Genomic DNA, 19940 nt, shown 5'->3' with positions numbered 1-19940 from the left:
CTATCTTTATAATAAAGGCAACTTGCATTCCAAAATGAACTTTACCCTTACAATTTTATTCAAAGGGTAAACATGAATTAACCCAGCTGTTTACCTGAATTACAAAAGTAACATGATTCAATATGAAAATAAGAAACTGTCTACAAATCTCTGACAGTAATAAATTGCAATATACAATGCATACAGGAGTTATACAGAGCAACAAACTCTTGTACAAAACAAAAATACTTTAATACCTTTAAAATCCAATTTGTTTCTTTAAAATTATTCATGAAAAAGATTTGAGTCAGAATTCATACCTCAGTTAGTCAAGCTTCAGGTAGCTACATTACAGCTATTTAATATACAAAGAGAGAAATCTCTTCACCAGTCATTAAAACTGTCTTTTCGTTAGAGTTGCACAGCTTCTGCATCTCACATTCCCAGATCCAAAGTTTTCTTCAAATCATGAGAACTGAATTTGCTGAACACCGGAGATCTGGAGAAAGAAAAATGGAAGCTTACATTCAACTTCACGCCTTTTGAAACAGCATCACCATCAGCAGCCTCGAGCTGTCAGAGCACTGGACTTGCACGACAGCCACCAAAGTGCTAAAATATCACCAGTTTTTGCCTTTCAGAGCAGGGCAGCTGAGTCAGCATTTGAATTTTTGCAGCAGAAGGGAGAACAGATGATAGGATACGGTACCTGCTGATACGATGTTGTATAGACCATGACATTCTGCTGCTGGCCATCTGTAGTTATTAAGCCCGCTGGCAACTGATTGGCTGAAAGAAAAAGCATTTAAAGAAAGTTAGACAAGAACCATGGGATACACAGAGCCTTGTCTGAAGTATGTATTTCCTACCTTGATTTTGCATTGGATAAGCTAGAAGTAAGACACCTATTTGAAGCAGAAGCACTCCTGACATTTACAAAGGAAACTCAGGGATGACGCCCTAGGCCAAACCTTTAAGGTAATGCATACAGTAAACTCTGTGACACTCAGAGTAACTACACGTTGCCACTGTTAGCTGGAAGCAAAGCTTCCAAGTTGTAAATTAAGTTGTTACATAGCATAGCACTCTGTACAAGTAAGAGGTAAAACCCACAAAAATATCAAAACAGTATAATCCTAACAGCTTCAATACAAAAGCTGAAGCTTGTTTTTGCTTACCTTCAATGTATTGTATTAACTTTCAAATGCTTAAGTTGGCAAGTTAGGAGAGGCTTTAAAGATCTCCATAAATCTAGACAGATTTAAAATCACTGTGCCCTTCACCACATGTTGAACAGCTTGATGACCCAGATGTGGTGCAGATCCTGGAGGAAGAAGTATGGGCTATGCTGCAGGAGCACAGCTATTACTGCTGCTGCTGCAGTGAGACCACAGCCCTGAAGGGATCTATAGCTGCGTCTCTACAGAGAGAAATGCCCACAGCATGTGACACCATTACTCACTTCAAAGAAATCCCTCTCCCCACCTTTCTGCTACTGCAGCATCTCCTGGGCATCCTGTCAACACTGAGTATTCTCTTCCAAAGCTGCTCTCTTTAAATCACAGCAAATTCATGTTTATTTCATAGGGCACTCTGAGCCTCCCAGGCCTGGGATATTCAAAAAATGGACAAGGAACAGATCTTCAGCCTTCTGCCACTTAATGATATAATAATAATAATATAATATCAGACTTGTTTGGACAGATGATCCACAGATGGAACAGGAATCCTTTTTTCAGTTGTACAATTCTGTTGTCTGTTCACACACACACACTCACAAGCATCTCAGCTGCAATCCAGGTAAATAAATTGGGCCTAGTTCATGACTTACTACTACTGAACAAAAAGAGCTATTCCATAAGAGAATGCTGATAAAGAATAGGAAATCCAAATAGTAACCTCTTAGCTGTAAATTAAAAGAATAAAACTCACGTAACAAACAAAAAAATCTTACATCTTTCATTACAACCTATGTTTAAGTGTAGAGAAAAACACTGGCATTAATGTACGTGCTTAGAAGTTTTCAACAGTGGACAGGAGTTATTACTGCTGTGCCATTATTTCCCACTGTCTTCATTTATATATAAATTCTGACAGGGAAAAGTCAGAAGAGCACAGGGATACTCCAGGCTTCTCCAATGGAAGTCTCAGTGGGTCACAGGTACAACACAAGTGGCCAGCCCAGAATCTCTTCCTTGGTTAAGAATTGTCACGTCTAATAAAAATAATAATAATAATAATAATAATAATGGTGAAAACAACTAAAGAATATTACTTACTAAATGCTTCTTCTGTGAGCTCCTCACTTAAACCATCTCCAGTTGTAACTGTTCCCCCAATTCCCTTTTCTCCTTTCATTGCCTGGAGAGAAGAAAATGGGTATCCATATTAGAGCACTGTTGGCATGAGACTGCTTGAAGAACACAAGGTTTGGAAGCTGAGCCATACTTTGAAATCCAAAACCTACAAAACTAGCATTTAAGATGTGCATAGTACAAGAACATGTAAAGGACATTTTTAATTCTAGTTATACTCCTCAGAAACCAAAACCCTGCAAAATCAATACTGTGTAGTTCTAGGAAAGGTTTACAACTTCTGCATGAAGTCAGAGATGTGCAGCAATCCAGAAGCAGCAGCTACCATGTTTATGTGGAATCACAGAGCCTCAGAACTAGTGAGTGTGCAACCTTTGCTCACCAATCATATTCAGGTGCCACCATCATACAACTAAGGATTAACATTTAAAACCAAGATATTGGATTTCTTTCCCCTACAGCAAGGACTGCAGCCAGAAGGGATATGAGTATAGAAAGCCAAGGCTCCAGTCATCTGTGTGCAGTTCTTTAAACATGAAGTTTGATGATCCATACTATTACATAAGAACCTGTAGGGACATACTCAAAACACTAAAAACATTTCTAAAAAAGGATTCTCTGCAACTGTTTGACGGAGAACAAACACATAAGCTACTAAACAGAAACCTTCATAGAGTACCCGACAGAAGACAGAATGAAAGCTTAAAACTGATGGCCAGGACTGTCCAAATAATCCAAAATCATTTAAAAAACAACCTCAATGCTCTGCTACCATGACATACACATCTGCAAAAGATGGACATTTCAGAAGAGCAGAATAGATCCACTTCAGACTCTTCCAGAAGTACTGCAACCAGATCGGCATCACTTGCTTTAATTAAAGCACGTGCCTGTGCTGTGCTGTTACTGCTATACAGCAGTGGAAAAAGACAGCAGACAGCAATGTTTCAAGTTTAGATTTCACCTCCTATTACTCAGTTAAACACCCTCTCACAGTCCATCATATCAAATGATCTCCCAGGAAGTGGAAGCTTCAAGTGCTATCAGCAAATTAAATACTGCTAGTGAGCCTAGCCTTGTTAATTGAAAAACTGAGATTTACAGAACAGAGAATGTCTGAAGAGCACCTCTTCCTAAAGTAGTGTCAAGTCAGTCCTCCTAGCTTCACTCATGCCAGTAAAGCCTCTTTTCCATGATTATTTTAACCCTGAACAATTTCTTCATTCAAGATTGTAAGGAAGAGAGGCCATTGGATGAAAATGCCTTTGATTTGTTTGGTTACATCTGTTACTTTGAGGTAGCAGAATACAGAGTCAAGAAGCAAGTAAATTTTTCTTTGGGCTCCAGATAGGAGGAAGTGGGGGAAAAAAATCCCAATTAAATCGCTGAAAGGGGAGAAAAAGAAGTCATTTTCTTCTAGAGAAAGGATAAAGCAAAACAGGTGGGTCACATACCTAGCAGATGTGAAATATCAAAAGCAAATAAACAGACAAACAACAACAAAGAACAAGTTGGAACACCGCTGTAATAAGTAGTCCTTCATTTGAATCATTATTCCAATATGAGAAAAAACTTACTCAGATACGAAGCCCAAGCAGCGGGCATTAGGTCAGATCCTAAGAGGATGCCATCCAGTACAGTTTTATTGATTGAACCCAAAGATCAAATTAAGTATTCTTAATAGCCACTTTTAAAGAATTTAGTGATTTACTCCCATATATATTACACAAGTTACTCACTGGAAGCTTTAACTACTTTGAATCAGCAAATCTAACCTAAATGCTTGCTTACTCTTTTCTCTTGAGAGCTTATGGAACATTTTAAAATGCTACTTTATTCCCTATGATTCCCTGACAATCACTGTGAGATACTGTGCAAGTTAGCCACTACATAATTTATAACACAGGGCTCAGAATAAACACAATCAGGTCAAATAAATAAGGAAACATTGAAGTATAGACCAACCTCTCTGAATTTTTGGAGGTATAACTTCAGAGGCTCGACATAGCTATCAAATCCCAAGGTAGACATGGCAAAGAGAATATCCTCCCCATTGATGGTCTTTCTTTTCTCTTGGTGACACCTTTCACTTGCTTCTGATGTTATAAAGCTGATGAATTCACTTACACATTCTTGCACACATTCTTTCGCATCCTTAGCAATCTAGAGGGGAAAAGTACCATAAAATGATTAATCAAAATCTGAGAAAACTAAAACTAAAATGTGTGCCCCAGTGGCGCAGTGGTTAAAGACGCCGCCTTGCAACACTGGGGCCCGGAGTTCGAATCCCCCCTGTGGCGCAAGTGGTAGAAGTGCCGCTCTGCTACACAGAGGCTCGAATCCCAGGGGCTGGACTCGATGATCTCTAAGGTCCCTTCCAACCCGCACAAAACTATGAAACTATGAAAAAAAAACAAACCAACAAACAATAAGCTTAGATAGTAGTGGATAATAAAGGAAGCATCCCACCATCTGGTGATGTTGCTGTTTAGGCAACAACTGTATGTAAAATAGCCACTGGATGTCATCACTACTCTATGTAAGCACAGCTGTAACCATTTAAAATGAAGTTTTACTATTTCAGCAGAACTGTCAGCAACTTCTTAACTCATAATTGTGCTCTGTATGAAGTTTCATATATGCAGATGCATATCAATATTCTGCCTGGATTTGCTTACCCACTCCTTTTCTTCAAACCTGTTCATACAATGACACAGCCCACTTACACCTTCTTTTCAATAGACCCAGCTGTTCCAAAGCACTGCACTGTGATCTCACCAACCTGGCCATGACAAGTATTTTTACCCTGACTGGACTCAGGGTAGTACATGCCTAGCAGTAAGCTCCTCTAGTGCTTTTATATTCCTGTATAAATGTTCCAAATGAGAATTCAGCCGAAGAAACAAATACCTCTGGCAAGAATTAAATAAATATATCTGATTGTGTTTTTCAGCTGGACAAAGTAATTTACCTCACTTAAAATAACAGCAAGCACCGCTCAAGACTATTAGGGAAGCTGACAGGAGCCAACTGAAGGACTGTAATACTTCAGATTCTTATTCTTCACATGTTTGTATTTCCCTTAAAATAACACAGCGGTAACTATGCAGGATCTTCAATTCCTCTGATATTTTCAGAGGAATAGAGCCAGATTTTCAGAAGTACTCATCAGCCAACAGCTTCCCTTGCAGCTTTTCACAAAGGCCTCCCTGATTTTTCATGAGAGCCTGGCATCCCATATGCTGAATTCTTGAGGGGAAAAAAAAAATCTCATCTTGATTGCTAAAAATTTATGACAATATGGACCAGTGAAGAAATTTTCACAGTAAAGATATAAATGTAACACCCAGAGTTCCAGAAAGCCCTGAACACTGTGAAAGTAAGAGCAGATGCAAGAAAATTATGCCTTGCTTCTATTTGAAGGAATGTAAAAAAAAAAAAATAAAAAAAAATCAGCTTTAGCTAGAAGTTAAAACAGCAAGTAATAAGAGCCCTGCACAGTTTTAACATAAACAGGTAGAACATTCAAACTGTTATCTTATTGCCAGCTCAGAAATGACTTAAGAGTCTATTCTTAGAAGAAAGAAATAAAATAAGTCTTCCAATACCTGGCCTTGCTCGTTACATGGTATAAAGCAGGCTCCTAGTCTTCCATTGCCTAAATCTTTACATATCCAAATGCTAAAATGACCTAAGTGTTCTCTTTCCTTCAATAAGAGAAATGGATTCTAACTGCATCCAAAAAGTTTTGCTTATTTCACATTTTAAACAACTCAAAGCAGAAAGTTACCTCTTTAAGGACATAATTTCATGGAAAAAGTTCTCATTGATATGGGATTGTCACCAAGTCTGATGCCGTTATGACATCAGACAATAGATCTTTGAAAAATAAAACCTGTGAAAGGCCTACATTTCGTTATGGAAATTACTAAAGGCTTTCTGAAATGTAAAAACAAGAATGGATTTGATCTCAACTGCTTCCTGTCCAGAATATGTTGCTCTGTTAGTTTCTGACCACTCAGAGGAAGGAACAAAACTCAAACCTAGATTTTCTCTAGAAGATGAGATTACCTTTCCTGTTTGGGGTATGGCGTTTTTCATTATCCTTGCCACATTTGCAATTGGAAGATAGATATCTTGTTCTCTAAAACTCTCTTTGGAACCATTTGTATCTTCATGATCATTCATGCTGTCCTCTGTGTCTGAAGAAGTTAAACAGAAATGATATTTGATAGACAGTAAGCAATAAGTAAGTCAGGTTTAAAATCTTAAACCAAAAGATAAATGACTTTTGAAAGCCCACTGTGTTAACAATGTAGAAATAACTAAAATGAAAACATAAAGAAACCCAAACCCACTGGTGACAGATTTTATACTGCTGTACATCCATGTGTGCTTGATATCACACATATAATTATACACAGAAATCTTATGTCAAAACAAAAACTCTTTCCTAGAAAGGCAAGGTTTTTGTCATTGCTCCCAGGGACTCAGTATCAACACTTATATATTAAGTTACTTATATAGTAAGGCACTAGGAATACAAACAATTATCAACTCTTAGCTTGGAAATGACAGAAGAGAACTTCACAAGAACCGGAATTAAATTATAGAGAGACAAAACCAATAGTATTTACATTTCTTACCATCATGAGGCTGTATCACATAGTGACTGCCACCAATGTAATCTCCAGCAATTCCTAACTGAGAAGCGTCCGTCGTGGAGCTATCACCATCCATCTAAAATCAGAAGCAGCAATGCTTTCAGGTACATTTATTATATGCTAACAGCAGCTACTGCTGGAAAATAGCACTTCAATAAACCTACAACTATGAGAACCAATTGTTACAGCCTGAATATTTTGCTATTTGAGAACTCTCACAGTTGCTGCACTTTACTAATTGCCTTGACTCTGACCAGTCCTTCAGATGCAACATAGTAAAGAGCAACTCCTGCAGCCATTTCTCATTCATACAAAAAAGCTAAGTTAAATAACTTACCTAAAGAGAGGTAGCTTCATGTATTCCATTAAAACAAAGGTTAGCATTTCCTAATAAGAGTTTTGTTTTTATTTTGGGGGGGAGGAGGTTGTGTTTTTGTGTGTTCTTTTAATTAAAACCTATAGCCCATCCCCAGATCAGGTATCAGGGCCAAGCATCTTTATGGCTGAAAAGGCAAAATCCCGGGCAATCAGACTAAACTGCAAGAGGGCAATCACAAACGAAGCCCTTAAAAGCAGTCATTCCCCTTATCTTGCAAATAACAAAAAGTGGGGTTTCATTCATTGTTTTTTCCAGTAGGAATTACTAAGGCCACCTAGGACTATTCATACAGCAGTACAAGGTGCTTCTGATGTTATTCTTCAATTCCAAATCCCAACTACATTTCAGCTGTGAGTCTGAACTCAGTTAAGTCTGCAAAATATAAAGCCCAGGGCAAATTGTCAGTGCTTCTGACATTAAAAGTATTTAAAACTGCTTCCTGAAACTTCCTCAGAAATTCAGCCAAAGGCAGAGGTCATGTACAGAACCATTTGGGTCACACACCACACGTACTGACAGGAACTTCATGTGGCTCTTGCAACAGGTTGACCAGAACACGATGAGGCATCTGTGCCTCTGAACAGACCTTGAAACTCAATCCCAGTCCACTGGACACTATACCTACACTTCTTATACAAAGTACCTCCTTCACTTTCCATCACACTCTGCTCAAACAGCTTTTCCTCAGGCTGATAAACCTTTCCCAAGCCAGACCTCAGGCCCAGCACCATGTCCTCGCCCTCCCTGTGACACCAGTCACACCCAGGTGTCTCATGAATCATACTTTCTCCCTCTGCTTTCCCTGCTTTTGTTTCACTTTGCTCCTCTAAGCACCCTTCTTTACTCCCCTACAATGATGGCCAACAAAAAGTCTTCACCTTGAGCTTTTGACTGGTTCAAGGTTCAGCATGCTGAGAGATAGAGGAATGCCAAAGGAGCCCCACTTGCTTCCCTGGAAAGCTCTGTCCCAGGAGGTACCAATCACGTTTCAATCAAAGTCCATGAAATGCTTTGCTCTTCTCATATGGGCACAGCTGCCCAGAGAAGCGGTGGGTGCTGATCCCTGAAGGCACTCAAGGCCAGGCTGGATGGGGCCCTGGGCAGCCTGAGCTGCTGGCTGGCAGCCCTGCCCGCGGCACAGGGTTGGGATGGGTGAGCTTTGAGGTCCCTTCCAACCTAAGTCACTCTATGATTCTACAAAACTAGTGCTGACAACAGGTGCACTTGGAAATGGGCATCAAGTACAAGTTTGACTCCAAATCTCCAGCTTTTAAAAACTTTAACAGCCTTGACTTTTTTTTCTCAGCGATGCCTTAGAAATAAACTTTGCAGAGCATTTAGTTCCCATAAACCTCAAATACCACTTTTCTGTTTGTTTTCACCTATGTAAGAGGCAATGCAATAAAAAACTGTTGAAAGAAGAGGCTCCCGGCATGTGCAGAATTCTGATAAAATCTGATAACACTTGGCTTTTTACCTGCTCGCTCTGCCATCTCTGTTCTATACCCTGAAATGCAGCAGAGGAAGGGAGGGAGGAAAGCATTCGACTGTGCTGTGGTCACTACCAAAAAGAGCCAGCAGCTCCCTGCATTGGCCTGGAAGAGGGTGAGGGTGAAACAGGCTTGTGCTATTTTTAAAATATGAGAAACCAAGCCTCTCTCAAATCTGAGCTCCGTGGCTGCAAGGGCTGAGGTTTTGCTTACAAATGTTGAAGCAACATCCGGTGCCATGCTCGGCCACAGACGCACATGAAACCTGAGCACTGCAGGCATTCACAGCAGCATTTCATAGCTGGATGCAGCCGCAGGAGCTGCTTAAAGGAAGAACTCTTCCACCTCCTCTCCGGTGCACAACACTGCCCACTGCCGCCTGTCAAGTACTTCTGGTCCTTTCTGATGGGCTTTTAAAACAGTTTCACTTCACATACAGCAGCTCTGTCCATAGAAGGGCAGCACCTTAAGCTTTACCTTCCTCATGCCGGGTGTCTCAGCAGCCTGCTTTATCTGTGTGCTGCAGGCTCTTTTAATAAAGACTTCACTTCTCAATTTTCCAGCTTGCTTACTCAGCTCCCTGTAACAACCATGCACAGGTACCACAATCCCGAGCATCAAGAACACCAAAACTGATATTGCCCTTCCTCAGAACAGCCACGCCACTCTTTTCCTTCTGTAATTCGAAGTGGTCGTGTTCTGTAGTCTGCTAAATCCCAAAAGCTGCTTCCAAAATTAAATCGGGATTTTCTGGTAGTCTCCTTCTCAGAGCTCAGTTTCAGCTCCAGTCCCTGTTCAAATTTAACTCAATTACAGACTCCACAAATACTTAGCATGAAGTTTATTCAGCCCCAGTTCTAGTTGAAATGTCTTGAGGTTCCCCCACAGCCTTATATGAAGCATGTCTTTCAAGATACTATGATGGGATAGCTCACCTGTCTCTGCCCACCCATTCTGCAAGCTGCCCTCCCTTATCCTTGTGGCCAAGTCTCAGTAATGTTGCTTAGGAAACTCCCACTGCTTTCCTCAGCCCTGCTTGCCTTTAAAGGACAACTCTTGTTTGAATCTCATCTCAAAGCCCACTGCACTTTTGACCTCATTAGATTGATGCGTTTTTCAGGTACCACTTTTGCTTTTGTTCTCTTCTGTGTCCACATTTCCATTTCTACTTATGTATCACCTGATAATTAGCAAGGCCTTTTTGAGTGGAAGCCTATCACCACTGCAAATCAAAACCAGCAATTAGATCAGCAGAAGAAGTGAAGGGAAAAGGCTTGCGCAAAAGAAACAAGCAGATCTCTCAGATAAAGCAAACAGGCATTGACAGCCTAATACATACTGAATTTATTTCTGTGGTTATTACTGTAAGAAAAGATTTTAAAACAACCTTGCCATAGCAGATTATGGGCAGTGAAACACCCTTCTGCACAGCCAAATCCCTAATTCAGGATGGGATAATTCAGTTGCCTCAAAATTAATGCAATTACTTGTGCAGGTATTACATATTCAGATGGTCAGAACTCAAGAAGTTGCTTGGACCACAGCTTACTTAGCAGCCAGCTCATCCCAGAGCCCACAGTACATAACCACATAGTCTAATACTGAATAAATACTGCTTTAAGTACAACGTTCCTAATTAACTGCCTTTTTAAAAAGGAAAAGCTTTCATTATCACTGGACTTGCTCTAATAAATGCCAAGAATCACAGAATCATTTAGTTAGGAAGGAGCCTTCAGATCACCAAGGTCAACCCTGCATTCTGCCTGTCCCTGGTACCTCTAATGAAGGAGACCATCAACAGGAAGATACAAAGTAACAGCTCAGGGAAAGTAACACCAGAAATATTTTGAAAGGGAAACACTTCAGATTAAAGACCTCAAAGAAAACTCAACGATGAGCTGAAAGTGAGTGAATGTACAGGTTTACACCTACCATCTGGTAGCAAGTTTTCTGGAGGATGCTTAAAAAAATATGCTTCTGTCAGCAGCCCACAACTCACACTGTTCCTAGAATACATCTACACAGAACTGATACATCCTCACTGCCCTGAAGTAAATCTTGCATCCTGCTTCATCTTAAAAGCTCTCCTAAAGAGCAATATCGGTGGCTCTGCTAAAGGGTAACTCCACAACAATGCAGCCCTGAGCTGTTGCTACATCCCAGAGGATGGGTCTGATTCTTCTATCAGCATAAAGGGGAAAAATGGAACAAAAGCTTAGGAAGAGCTTGACTTCAGAATTACCTGGCAATAGTTTGCAAAACTGCTCTCTCAAGGGAAACCAAGTACCTCTTTGGCTTTAAGTATTTACGTACCTCATCTTTCTCCCAGAACATGAGGGACAACAGAAACTGAATTGAACTGAAGAATGAGGTGCTTTCTACATAGCTGCCATGGAAGCAGGACAGATAAAGTAATTAAAGGTATAGGCAGTTAACTATATCAGCCACCGTACCTTTATTTTGCCACCAGCCCTTACCACAGGAGATGTAAACCTGAAAAGCAGCACGTGACATCCAGGGGGGACAATGAGGTTTTATATGAGCTTTCTGCACCCGCAGAGAAAAATTTTGATTGAAAATACAGTATTGATTCCCTTTTATTGTCAGTGATTTCTGAATAACTGTATCTCCACTGAATTCTCACCTGGAAGCAATGCCTCCCACAGCAGGAAATGCTGCCTGGTAAATGCACCCACAGGCAGAGGGCATCGTTCCAGCACATCCACGGCAATGTAAATCAAAAACCCCTTGGCACATGTCTAGAACACAAACAGATGCCACCCTGCCTCTCCCAATCGCAAGTTCTTCTGATCTCTCACACGCAACATTTTCCCCAACAGCAGAACTGCATCAGGATCAGCAGGCTGATGCTGAAAGAACCTGACAGCTTCAGTAACACTCATAAGCATCCAGGCTGTACTGGGTTCCTTCTTCTGGACTGTTGTGAGGAAACCTCTCCCTTAGGAAGCCCAGCAGTGCCCACCCACCCTTCCACATTCCCATGTCCATCAGTATAACCAGCACTAATGTCAGACACACCGTGGCCCACCTCGCCAGTCCTAATGTCCTGGGGCACAAGTTGGTGGTGCTTTTGCAGAAGCTGAATGAGGCAACAGTGCTAAAAGGGCTCAGTCCCAGCAGCTCCTTCCTGCTGCAACACTGACTGAAAGCACTGTGCTGTCTTTCCATATGGAGTTTTTGGTGCTTCCCTAGCATCTTTGGTGAAAAACTAAGCATATCTGTTTATTAAAGCAGCAAGTTGTCAACCCTGTCTTTTTCATTGGTGACTTGGTTACATTTTTCCTTCATTGTGGCAGTGTTGCAGTTAAGCCTTGAGAACGGTTTCTTCCTCACCAGCTGCAGAACCAGGAGGAGTTTATACAAAGCTGGTTCAGGACAGGCCACTATTTTCAGGCAGAATCCTCAGACTCTATAGCAATTTCTTTCCTTCTATCAACTAATTTATGAATGTCGCTCCACACACACATACATTGTGACCGCTTGCATGTTTTCCCAGCATTGTGGCACTAAAACATCTTTTTCCAAATTCCACATTTCTCTGAAGAACTGTGTCAAAAAAATCCCATCTGAAAAGCCAAGTTTAAAGCATCAGCTGAAAAAAGCCTTGCAAGCTTCCTTTTCCTCCTTTGCTCTACACCCCCTCACCCCCCAATATCTGGACTAAACAAAAAAGATATGACTACAAAACAGTTTTACAGCATTTCGTGCTTTGGATCTTCACGGTATCTTGGAAAATTTCCCGCTTCCCTCCAAAAATAAAGAGTTCTACATACTGTCTCCCTTCACGTAATCACTACTACAAATAAGAGGATCCGTACTGAACTTTGAACTGCTTTAATTGTTAAATATTAAAGCCTGAAAAGTAATAACCCATGTTTTTGGCTTCTTTCAAATACAGCTTCACAGCTGACAATGCCAACAGCCAAGGTCATATATAATCACCTACTCAACACAGAGCATGAGAAACAAACAGAAACCTCAAAGATATTGATTCAGATTAAACCGCCTCAGAACTCCCAGGGAATTACAACTGGATTCTTCCCTAACATTAAAGGGCTGTGCCACAGGCCACATAAATAAAAACAACTAACCTCCGACCTTATTGTTAAAAACACTGTGCTAATGATCATGCATAAACATCACTTCTCCACTTCTGCGAGTCAATTAAAGCCAGGCTGTGAGTAATGCCCAAAGCAGCACCTTACACTTTGCTTTTTGCCACTGCTTTGTCTGGGTTTCTTTTAACAAAGCAACAAGATTTTTTAAATGTATTTTTTTAATTGATGATAACTTCAATTTAAATCAAACAATTCATCAGTGAGACAGGCACAGGTCAAAACACAAAGGATGCCATTTGAGGGCTAACATCCAGGCTTCCACCTCCCTGCCTGCCTTAGAAGCACTCGGGGCACTGCCCTCCCAAAGCCAACCTAAGCCCACTAGGTAACTTCCACATGAGAACAAAAACGTTTTTGCTAAGCCTGAAAGAGACTGGCAAAGCTACAAGCCTACTGGTTTTCTGAGATCTTCTATCATATCACAAAGTCACATGGATCTGTAATACTTAATTTTTCAGCCTGTGTATCTTAATAGCTGCTAAACTATCGCTAGAACAGGTGACAGTTTTCCTTTCTGCTCTGATTGCCTATGAATAACTCACACAATACTCCTCCTTCCAGGATCACCAACTGCAGTTTCTGGACAGGGCAGCAGCTGGCACAGAGGTACACCTGCAAACAGGGTGACCTGCTCACTCACAGCACCTACGACATCTGTACAGGTAGACACCTAGAAAAGACAGGTTTCTATCTCCTCCACCTATCCCTGTGCTACTGGTGAACCCACTGACCCTGCTCGGTCCGCAGCCCGGCGGGCTGATCGATCTCCCTTCCTGATGTTGCGCCTTTCAGTGATGCAAGAGCACACACAGTGGGGCACGGGAGGGAAACCCTATTTACACACACAGCTTCTAAGTGCTTTCCTACACACTTCCTCACTCTAGTTCACGCCTGGTCGGTGGTCACCTTCCATTCCTTCTTTTAGATGGAACGAGACAACGTGCTCCCAGGCGTTCAGCAACTTTACTGTCAGCCACCTCGCCGGGCAGCGCGGCCGCTGCAGCGGGGCGGGAGAGCACCGTCCCTCCGGCCGGGGCTCCGCAACGCTGCCAGCGGCTCCCGCAGCCACGCTCACCCCATCTCGGCTCCACCAAAGCCACTCTCCGCGCAACTCTCCTTCGCGGACCGCAACGGCGGCGGTGCGGCCGCTCGGCTCCACGCCGGGCCCGGCGCGGCGGCCATGGGCGTGGTGTCGGGGCCTCCCGCCGCACCGCGGGGAGGGGGGCACCGCTGCCGGGCCACAACAAAGCGGGGCCCCCGCCGTGCCGGCCGCGAAGCCTCCCCACACCGAGAAGGGGGCCCCGAGGCCGCACGGGGGGAGCACGGCCGCTCGCGGCCCGGTCCGCGGCGGACACGGCCGCGGGGCAACCGCGCTCCCGCCTCCGCCTCCCCCCGCCTAGGCCGCAAAATGGAGCCGGAACCGGGGGGGGCACTTCCCCGCCGAGACGGGGGCAGTCGCCGCACCGAGACCCCCCGCTGCCGCCTGGCCTCTCTCCCCGCCCGCTCTCTTTCTCTCCCTCTCCTCCTCCCCGCCGCCCGTTCACGCTCCCCCGGCCGCGCGGCCCCGCTCCCTCCGGCCGCACAAAGAGGCGGGCGAGCAGCCGATGGCGGCGGTGCCTGGGGGCTGCTCGCCCCCCACTTCCTGGTCCCCGCGGCGGCGGCGCGGCGGCGGCGCCGGGGCCCGAGGAGGAAGACGGACATTTCATTCGAGCCTGCAGTGGAACCGGTTACCAATCATTGGCCGGAGCCAGGCACAAACCTCCAGTGCGGCCCTGGTTGGCTCCCTCCGCAAATCGGCTGTTTGGTTGGACAGAAAATGGCTGCGAAGGAACCAGTCCCAGCGCGGAGCCCCGCTTCCCGCAGCCGGCCTGCCCTCCCTCCGTGCCGCCTCCCCGCCACGCGCGCCGGCTCTTCCCCTCAGCGCGCTCCCTCCCTCCACGCTGCCGGCTCGGCCTTCCCGGCCTTGCCCGCCTCCTTTATGGGGACGGATGCACCGGGCGCGGGGTGGGGGGGGGGTTGACCCTGGAAAAGGGGTCTGAGCCCTGCGGTGCAGGGCTGCCGTTGCTGCTGTTTGGTTGGTTGTTGTTGTTGGAAGCTCCTTGCAGGCTGCCTTGGCTGTCCTACACCTGCCCTTGGCTCGGCGGTTGAGAGGAAAATAAATCATGTGTCCCTCAATGACTTTGCTGCCTTCCTCATCACGCACAGACTGACAAAGAATCACAGAATTATAGGGAGGGACCTCTAGAGATCACCTGGGTCAGCCCCCAGCTAGAGCACATTCCCTGCAATGGCTTCCACATGGAAGCATCCAGGTGTGTTTGGAGTATCTCCGCAGAAAGAAACTCCATCACCTCTCAGGGCATCTTATTTCAGTGCTCTGTCACTCACACAGTAAAGGAATTCTTCCTCACATTTGTGTGAGGCTTCCCATGTTGCAGTTTGTACTGGTTGCCCCTCGTTCTGTTGCTGCACACCACTGAAAGGCTGAGAAAGATGAGGTCAGTGAAGGAGGCGGAAGGCCCACTCTCAGTCCCAGCCAAGTGGTGGAACAAAACCTGGGGTTCTGTGGCTCAGCCTTGCCCCTTCCCTCAGCAGAAGTAAAATCTCACTGCAGACCTGGAAGAATCATTTCCCCTGGTGACACAGCCTAGCGAGCCTGGTTTCCTCTCACCTTCAGGTTTTGTGTTAGTTCTTAAAAATACAGGCTGCTAGGTGAAGATGATGGGCTGACTTCTCCTCTGAGATTTATAAATGAAGAGGTTATATGAAACACTTCATAATCCACCAACCTGCCATTTGCTGGAACCAGAGAGTGATTTTCCCTCAAGCAAAAGCAGCCGGAGACATTCCACACACCTGCTGCCAACAGCATCTGTGTGCAGCCTCTACAATGGAAGTAACAGGAATAACTCTGGAGTCTGAAGTATTATTTTACCCAAACACATGAAATTCATGTTTCACAGTGGGCTGTGTTAGCATTCTTCTTCCTGTTAATACATAAACATGTTCCTCTGCAAGTTTTCTTCTGGTGTTTGGGTTAAAACAAAGGATTTAAACAAACTCATAAACCTTACAGATTTCCACTTGTTTTCACATAAGAATGTTGGTTTCTTCTATTTCAATATATCAGGAAGATACACTCAGAATGTCCACGGGTGTGGACTGAGTTTCAAACTTAAATGGGAACATCAAATGAGACAAATTTTGCATGGCCTCGGGTTTTTATTGCAAATGCTCTACACAGCTTCATTCTGCCTCCTGGGTACTGTGAGCAGTAATTACTTTTTTTTTTTTTTTTTTTTTTTTTTTTTTTTTGTTAATGCCTGGAAGATGTAAAATAATAAAAGAACATTCACTAACTGCAGGGCCTTAGGGGATACATTTCCCCTCTGTCCGTGTTATAGCTTGTGTACACTAAGTATAACACCACAGCAATGCAGCGTTCATCTTGCTCTGCAGTTTTAAGATCTTTCTATGGATTCTCTCATCTCAACCTGGAATTTCACAAGTGAGAGGGAAGAAAAACCCTGACATTAATGCAGGTTCTTCAGGGCATAGAGCAGGTGGTGCCTGTGGCTTTGAACAGCTCTGCTGACATTTTGATTGAAAACGTGGCCCTCCAGTCTTATCACTGTATGTTTTTCAAACTCAAAGCAAAAAATACTGGCTATTTTTTTTTTTATTTTATTTATTTTTTTTTTTGCCTGTGATAGTTTTGCTGGCATTTATAACTATTGAATCGGTGAGAAATCTACTTCTCCAATGATTTTATTCAGAGCTTTTCTTTTTTTTTTCTTGTAGGGCAAGATAGTGGGAACAAGTTCTCTTACTGTTGACAGATGAAAACCCAGTAGTTAAATATGTCATCCAGCCAAAGACAGAGGATCCAAAACAAAGTTACTCTCTACATACCTTTTACCATTTGTTTTTCCACTGGTGACAGCTTCTATCACACCTTTGTTGTGTGTTCTTAACTGGCTAAATATCTTACTCATATGCTAAGCACATTCTCAAGATCCATATATTCACAAGACCCCGTGTTTTATTCATGCTATATATCCTAAAAATTTGCATTTCAGCATGCCAATCACGGAATCTTTTGAGTTGGAAGGGACTTTTAAGGCCATCTAGTCCAACTTGCAATGAACAGGAACACCTGCAGTTAGATCAGGGTGCTTAGAGCCCCTCCATCCTGACCTTGAGTGTCTCCAGGGATGGAGCATCCACCACGTCTCTGAGCAACCTATGCCAGCGTCTCACCACTGTTATTATAAAGACCTTTTTCTTTTTATCCAGCCTAGATCTCCCCTCTTTAGTTGGAAATTATTTCCTCTTGTCCTGTTACAACAGATCCTGCTAAAGAGTCTGTCCATCCCCCTCTTTCTTACAGTCCCCCTTTAGATATTGAAAGATATCACCTGGTATAATTCTTGCTGCTTTGTTATCTAGCTGCTTATCAGTTACAGTCTCAAATTCCTTACCATCTCATTTAGACTTTATATTTTCCAGAACTGAATATAGTTCCTCTTGTCTGCAGTTCATTCCTTATATTCTGTGGCCAATCTGTTTCTCCTTTTAGATCAGCTCAAATTCTGTCTTCAAAGAAAGAGAAGAATGTTCAGGAGAAGGTGGAGTTAACTGCAGTAAGAAGTAAGAGAGAGCTGAGTGAGGTTGTGATCTGTACTGTGTGAGGTTGTCATTGCTGTTTGAAATTTCTGCTCTGCTTAGTAGGTGTTAGCTAAGAAAGCTGTCTAAGTGTGATACAGGTGTTACTACAGAACGTTCTCCCATCCAGAATACACCAGTCTGCTCCAGAATGTGCCTTACTTCTGCTCTGGGCTCTGTCATTTACAGAAGTGTGTGTTTGGAACAAGAAAACACAGTTTTTATAGACATAGCACTATGAACTTCATCAGGCCTTGGGAATTTCTTTCTTAATGGTGGCCTTTCTAATGCTTGTTACCTGCTCTTGTAGATGAGAGTATTCTTATTTGTATCAGACAGTCCTAATTAAAAGAAGATACTTGGAAAATACCACTGAGCCTGCCAGTGCTGCATGAAAAAAAGACTGAATGTGGAAATCCAGGAGAAATAATCTGCAGGTAATTAACAAAGCATAGGAGTCTCGGAAGGGGGAGATTAGATGGAATGGATTAGAGATCAAGACATCTTTCATTTTTCCAAAACTCTCACATATATGGAAAAAATTATTTAGCAACTCCAGTGTGGCTTGCTTTTAGATTGTATTGCCCTTTCAACAGTAAAAATCCTGCCACACTTGGAAGGAACTCATTGCTCAGGTGCCATTCATGGTTAGTGGTCCCACAGATCTGAAAGAGTCGTGAGCAGGGTCTGTGTTGTGACAGCACGACTGAGAGGCGGCACTCTGATAGTAGAGAGCTTTGCTATCCCCACTATGAGGACTGAAGGATGTGCTTATTCTGAGTGAACTGGTACCCAGCCAAAAGCGGGATGGGCAAAGCGTGATTCTGAAATAGCCACAGCTCATTTGGGAACCATGGTCCAAAGAGCAAGGTGCGAGCTTGGATTCAGTTCCCTGCACACTACTTGTATAATCTTGGGCAAATCCAGGCCATCAAATCTCAATTGAGAGCTAAGCAAATACATTTGATAGTCTGTTTTGTTAACTGCATTTTGTCTCAATTCCCTGTCTGCTGCATCAGTAACAATACTACTTTTCTAGGTTGAGATGAACTGAATTGCTTAGATGCCAGCATGCTTCGGTACATAGATGCTAAGGTACTTAGTACTAGTACTAGGATACCAGATACTAAGATAACGGTATCACAGCTTACAAGAGGCAAGGGAAGCTATTTCTTGAAAATCCTTGAGGCTGAGATCCTATGTGCAATCTGTAATAGGAGCTGAACAAACTTTTGAGCCATTTCTTCTCACTCAACTGCCTTTCTTGCAAAAGAAGTACAGAAATAGAGTATATAAGTTTGATTAAAATTGGCCAACATGTCCAAAATTATTGAGGGAAACAGGACAAATAGGCAGTGCACGAATGCATATGTCTTGTTCCTTCACATACAAGAAAAATTAGCTTGTTGTTTTCACTAACGAAGCAAGTACATCCAAAGATACCATTTGAAGTTTAGGTGTACTTTAATTTTTGCCAGGTGGTGCTTAATATGGCTAGCAGCAATCCCTTTGAAATGCTCCTGAAGCAGAACTGACTTGTAATCAGGTAATTTGTATGTTAAAACATGACTAAAACATCAAATGTAAACATACCACAAAAGCAACCAAGAACTTCAAAGTACACATGCAAGAAGATGGTCCATACAGAATTGTTTGAAGGCTGATATCTTGAAAGAAGTCTCTAACTTGGCCATGAGTAACACAGCAACAGTAAGAGATGAAACTATAACTGTATCTACACTGCTTTGTTTTCAACAAAGCAACACGGCACTGTTACTAAGATGAAATCTGACAGGAGCCCTGCTTTGCATTTGTGCAATTATTGCCTCCTGGATAGGGAAACTTTTCATTGCTCTGGACTCCTTTTGAAAAACAGGGGAAAAAAACAATACTTATTTACCAAATATAAAATGAAAAGCCAAAGTGTCTCTATTAAAAATTTAACTGGTCATTTTTATAGCTAAGTACATGATGTGTTTTCAAACGTTATTCACATGGATTTACTTGTTATCTGCATTTCACTGCACTGTGGTTATGTGTTTTTTATTTTCTCCTGTTATCAGCTGTGTGTGGGATTGAATTTATCCAGTGGTCTAAGTATGGCGAAACAAATCTTAATTCTACTGTGGAAGAGGACAAGCAGCTGCTTAATGTCTCTGCAGTGAAACTCTACATTTCCCATGGGCTGGGAAGCTGGGTTCCATTAATGCTTTGCTTTGAGTATTGCAGAGAGAGCCAGAAGGTATCTATGTCAGATGGAAATGGGAAGTGAGGAAATGTGGACTGTTGCCCAGGTCAGTTGTGATTAC

The 19940-nt window shown here is 42.9% G+C and overlaps 1 protein-coding gene across 7 annotated transcripts; it reads right to left on the bottom strand.

Annotated features, from left to right (window-relative positions):
* Positions 1-35: 35 nt before the first annotated feature.
* NFYB (nuclear transcription factor Y subunit beta) lies at positions 36-15145 on the bottom strand. Of its 7 annotated transcripts, none has more exons than XM_015864393.1 (7): positions 14726-15145; positions 6941-7034; positions 6366-6496; positions 4260-4457; positions 2259-2340; positions 689-768; positions 36-478 (listed from the first exon to the last, which is right to left on the bottom strand). In XM_015864393.1, exons 1-7 carry the CDS (start codon positions 15128-15130, stop codon positions 446-448), a joined length of 1023 nt encoding a protein of 340 aa, XP_015719879.1. In that variant the 5' UTR covers positions 15131-15145; the 3' UTR covers positions 36-445. The 7 variants fall into 7 exon arrangements, with proteins under 7 accessions (XP_015719879.1, XP_015719906.1, XP_015719916.1 ...); XM_015864420.2 differs by lacking the exon at positions 14726-15145 and adding an exon at positions 14698-14720; XM_015864430.2 differs by lacking the exon at positions 14726-15145 and adding an exon at positions 14042-14158.
* Positions 15146-19940: the final 4795 nt, after the last annotated feature.

This window comes from Coturnix japonica, chromosome 1 (genome assembly GCF_001577835.2).
Source record: "Coturnix japonica isolate 7356 chromosome 1, Coturnix japonica 2.1, whole genome shotgun sequence".
In the NCBI taxonomy this organism is placed as follows: Eukaryota; Metazoa; Chordata; class Aves; order Galliformes; family Phasianidae; genus Coturnix; species Coturnix japonica.
Note: the sequence above shows the minus strand (reverse complement) of the source record. Positions and strands in the feature narration are given on the sequence as shown.